This window comes from Bombyx mori, chromosome 5, assembly GCF_030269925.1.
Source record: "Bombyx mori chromosome 5, ASM3026992v2".
In the NCBI taxonomy this organism is placed as follows: Eukaryota; Metazoa; Arthropoda; class Insecta; order Lepidoptera; family Bombycidae; genus Bombyx; species Bombyx mori.
Genome location: NC_085111.1, coordinates 6,318,137 through 6,323,167, shown reverse-complemented (window position 1 = coordinate 6,323,167; position 5,031 = coordinate 6,318,137). Strand labels below are relative to the sequence as shown.

General features: G+C 35.5%; 1 protein-coding gene across 1 annotated transcript; it reads left to right on the top strand.

Moving 5' to 3' along the window:
• LOC733040 (exosc7 protein) lies at positions 1 to 5,031 on the top strand (the record flags this gene model as incomplete). The annotated part of the gene is given in 5 exon segments (NM_001047032.1): positions 1 to 145; positions 458 to 654; positions 1,336 to 1,501; positions 3,638 to 3,817; positions 4,546 to 5,031. Coding segments are annotated over 5 exon segments (834 nt in total). The 3' UTR covers positions 4,780 to 5,031.

The window sequence follows — 5,031 nt, the reverse complement described above, 5'->3', positions numbered from 1 at the left end:
GCGGAGTAGCGGGTAACTTAGGCGAATTTTTAGTGAACATAAATGATAAAACTTTCGTTACTTTCGTAAATAAACAGAAACAATAAACATGGCAGGACTGTTATTAAGTTCTACAGAAAAAGTTTTTATTGTTCACGGTGTACAAGTAAGTCAAATTTGAGATTAACATTTTTAGGTTATAAGAATATTAATACTAAAATCTTGCAAAAGTACTGGACAATTTGCTGATTTCTAGTATAAGTGTATTCACTATAAATGTTTTTATTCGTGAAATAAAAATTAACTGGAAGACTAATAAGTTTGGTAGGAACTGAGGGCCTCATTTGTAATCCTTGGTTATTTTTGTCCAATAATTGAACTTATATCTTTTTTTAAAATCGATCCTCTATTACACTATTAGTGAAAAATTATTATTATTTTTAATACGTTTAACTACAGTTTGGAATTCTGTTTTCAGGAGGACTTTCGTTCCGATGGCCGATCAAACATTGACTATAGGCCCATGGAACTAGAAACAGATGTAGTGAGCCACGCAAGTGGCTCAGCGCGGCTTCGTCTAGCAAACACAGACATTTTAGTTGGCATTAAAACAGAAATAGATACACCAAAGCCAGACAAACCAGATATGGGAAAAATTGAGTTTTTTGTTGATTGGTAAATAAAGACCTAGATTACATAGTTTCAATAAAATTATACAGGGATAAACAAACTATTTCCAAAGTCTTAAGGGATGAAATGAGTCGACTATTATCAAAGCCGGCAATCTGACTTTTGGACAATGATTGGTAAATCAGAAAAACGAATTATTGACTTTGTATTCCATTGGCAGTCACAAAACTCTTCGGAACGACATCTTAGATAAATAACAGGTTAACTATTAACCTTTATTTAATGCAGGTTTTGAACCGTATTCTTTGAAGGAGACGATTATATTCAAATCAATCTGTATTGACATATCAATAAAATTTTTTTGTCCAAATGTACAGATTGCCGCCTTTGATAATAGACGACTCAAATGACTAACCCATCATTAATGGAGAACAATATTAATTACCTAAACAAAGTATAAAAATATCTGAATTGTGCCAAGTAAACTGAATGCAATTGGTAAACACCGCTTTCCTTTGGGACCATACATTCCCTTGAAATATCAAAATTAAATGATACAAAAACAGTGTACCTAACATGATGGTCATAAGTCTCTGCAAGATAAGGTATAAAGAGAAATAAATAAATGAGGAAATGGAACAAAATTGCTATGTAGCTATAGTCATAAAAATAATTTCTTGAAAGTAAAATGTGGGTGACATAATGAAATTTTATTCATATTTCTAGCTCAGCAAATGCCACACCGGAATTCGAAGGGCGTGGTGGAGAAAATTTAGCTAGCAGCATTTCAAACACAATGCAAAGAGCATATCACTCATCACAAGCCTTTGATTTGAAGCAACTATGCATTGTAGAAGGCAAACAGTGCTGGAAACTTTATGTTGATATATTGGTATGTTATAAAAAAGCAAAGCTGAGCTTAGCCTACTAGTCTCCCTGATTACTTTACGACAGAAATAGATATGAAGTGCTATCTACCTGTAATCAAGAATAGCAATTAAAAATCTTCATTTTACAATTATTTGTGGTATCTGATTTTTATTTTTATTTATTTCAAGTCTTAGTGTCGCTGAAATAATCCCTTAAGTTACCAGCAATTAGATATAGAGAATAAAAAAAAAAAATTACACAATGTTTGCTTTCAAGTTTGTTGTATATTTCTTCTTAGTCACTTGCAATCTTGGTATAGTGGTCATGGTCATCAATTTGGGTGGTGGTAAGCTTCACAAGACGTTGCCATTTCTCACATACCATGGCCCTTATTGGGCACTCATTGATGGGACCATTTAGGTCAGTACATTGTAACAGCGAACTTCTGCATGCGCAGTCTTGTAGTCTCTATCATTCCTTACACCACAAGATGCTCCCCTAAGTTGTTGTTTATAAAAAATCATTAATCTGATTGATATAGAGTAATTTTTTCAGTGTCTTGAAATCTTGTCAAAAATCTCAAATGATCTGATTCCCTGATCAATAATACAGGATCCCTGATACACTTTTCATCATTTATTACTAACAATCTGATTTTTTTTTGTTAACATATTTTATTCTTGCTACCTCTACCATCTAGTAAGCTACCATTTACCAACGTTACTGTAATGAAAAAAGTTAGGCGTCTAGTCAAAAGGAAGCCACGAGGGCTGCACTAAAAGTATCGGGAATGGAATATTTCCACTGTTCCTGTCATATTAAAATCTTTTTAATTGAAAACTCCTTGGTTTTAAAAATCGAATACCATTTATTTATTTAAAAAAAGATTCTCGGTCTTGTCACGAGGTTTTGTCAAACTTGTTTAGTCGTTGAGAAAATGGAATTGACTCGAGAAAATTCAATAGCGATGATTTATTATGACTTCCGAAGTGGCTTAACACAAAAACAGTGTGTTGACCGGATGATTTCTGCATTTGGTGATGAAGCCCCATCCAAAACCACAATTTATCGCTGGTTTGCTGAGTTTCAACGTGGACGTGTCAAGCTCAGTGATGATCCCCGTCAAGGTCGTCCAAAAACTGCAGTCACCCAAGAAAACGTTGATGCTGTGCGTAAGCTGATTGAGGAAGATCGACATGTGACATACCGCGAAATTCAGGCAACTTTAGATATTGGCATGAGTCAAATACAAATAATCTTGCATGAACAATTAGGTGTAAAAAAGTTGTTTTCCCGATGGATACCGCATTCGCTCTGTGAAGAGCAAAAAGCGGCTCGCGTTACTTGGTGCGTCAGAACTCTCGAAAGATTCTCAGACACGCAGGATCCTCAAATGCTGTATACAACATTGTATCAGGTGACGAATCCTGGATATACGCGTACGAACCCGAAACAAGAAACCAGTCACGAGTTTGGGTCTTCGAAAATGAGTTAAAGCCAACAAAAATTGTTCGTTCACGGAGTGTTGCAAAAAAAATGGTGGCCACGTTTGTCTCCAAAACCGGCCATGTTACGACTATTCCTCTTGAGGGACAAAGAACGGTTAATGCAGAATGGTATGCTAGCATTTGTTTGCCACAGGTCGTTTCTGAACTCCGTAAAGAGAACTGCAGCCGCCGCATCATCCTCCATCACGACAATGCGAGTTCTCACACCGCGCACAGAACAAAAGAGTTTTTAGAGCAAGAAAACATAGAATTATTAGACCATCCGCCGTACAGCCCCGACCTAAGCCCTAATGATTTCTATACTTTCCCTAAAATAAAGAATAAATTGCGTGGACAGAGATTTTCATCACCTGAAGAAGCTGTGGACAGTGTGGACGCCTACAAAACGGCTATTTTGGAGACCCCAACTTCCGAATGGAATGGTTGCTTCAATGATTGGTTCCATCGTATGGAAAAATGTGTCAAATTTCGCGGAGAATACTTCGAAAAGCAATAAATACATTTTTAAATAGTAATGTTGTGTCACTTCGTTAATTCCCGAAATTTTCAGTGCCGCCTATGTACTCACGAAAAATCAGCTTGTTAGTAATAAATGATGAAAAGTGTACCAGGGATTCTGTACTATAATGGCATATGCAATGTTATTTCAGATCTTGGAATGTGGGGGTAATTTGTTTGATGCAGTTTCATTAGCAACCAAAGCAGCTCTGTTTAACACAAGGATACCATTAGTAAAAGCCTTGTTGATGGATGGAGGAAATGTTGATTTACAACTCTCAGATGATCCTTATGATTTCAAATTTCTAGATGTTGGTTCTGCACCTTTGTTGGTAAGTTAATATTATTTTGTGGCCCATTTAGACAAAGATGTGGGTCAAAAATATACCATTTATAATATATTATTACTAATGATGTTATGCTTCACTATGACTATCTGATATTTTTAAATATACCCTTTAGATCAGAATTCATAATTGCTTTGGGAATATATTTTGGTATAATGGCTGAGTTCAGAACCATTCAAGCAATAGCTAGAAATTACTATGGTCACATACACTTTTTTTCTTGAAAACCTGATGTTTATCTTTCCAATTTCAACATTGATGCAGTGTGTTGGAGGCGGGGGGGGGGCGCCCGTCTCGAGCGGCACTTTTTAGGGGGCGGCAAAATTTCTCAATAAATAATAAAAATATTTGAACCATTTCATATTTTTATTGCAACTACTAATTTGGACCGATTGAACTGGCAACACCGTCTATACTGACCTGCGGGGATTCCCCGAATTTTATAATAGTAAGGAAGGACGTGATGCTTTGACAATTCAAAGAAAGTTTTATTGATTGATTGTCAGTTATCCATTTCACATTGACGTATCGTAATGTATGTTACGCTTTAAAACTATAATTTTTGTGCAAATAAGTACCTACGTGTAGTGGTTGATGATCAAAGTGAAATACCGAAATAAAAGGGCGGCAAATTTGTCTTCGACCCGGGCGGAAGACAATCACGCTACGCCACTGCATTGATGCTTGTACTAAAATACGAATTTTAATTTTAGGTAACGCTATGTAAAATAGGAGAAAAATGCGTGGTAGATCCCTCAGCTGAAGAAGAAAGCTGCAGTGTAATATCATTGATAGTTGGAATTACGGGAAACAGCAAATCTTACTGTGCAGATAAAGGAGCTTCTAACATAACTGATGTTGACATTAAATGTAGTACAATCAGTATGAACGGACCAGGCAGTTTAGCACCAAAGACATTAAAGAATGCAATTCACCAGGGCATGTAAGTAACATAATTTTTTTTTCTATTTTTTTTTAGTTTATAGTTTTTAATTTTAGTCTGCCGATTGCCTCGGATTTTACTTTCCGATGATTGCAACCCTGGTTACGATAATCAATTGAATCATATTAAGCGAATTTTTTAAGTGTGTAAATTCTGAAAATCAAACAATATATCAATATCAATAACAAATAGTATATAAATGACATAAGTCTTCTTATAACGGACTTACAAAGCTTCGATAGGTCATTATGAATTA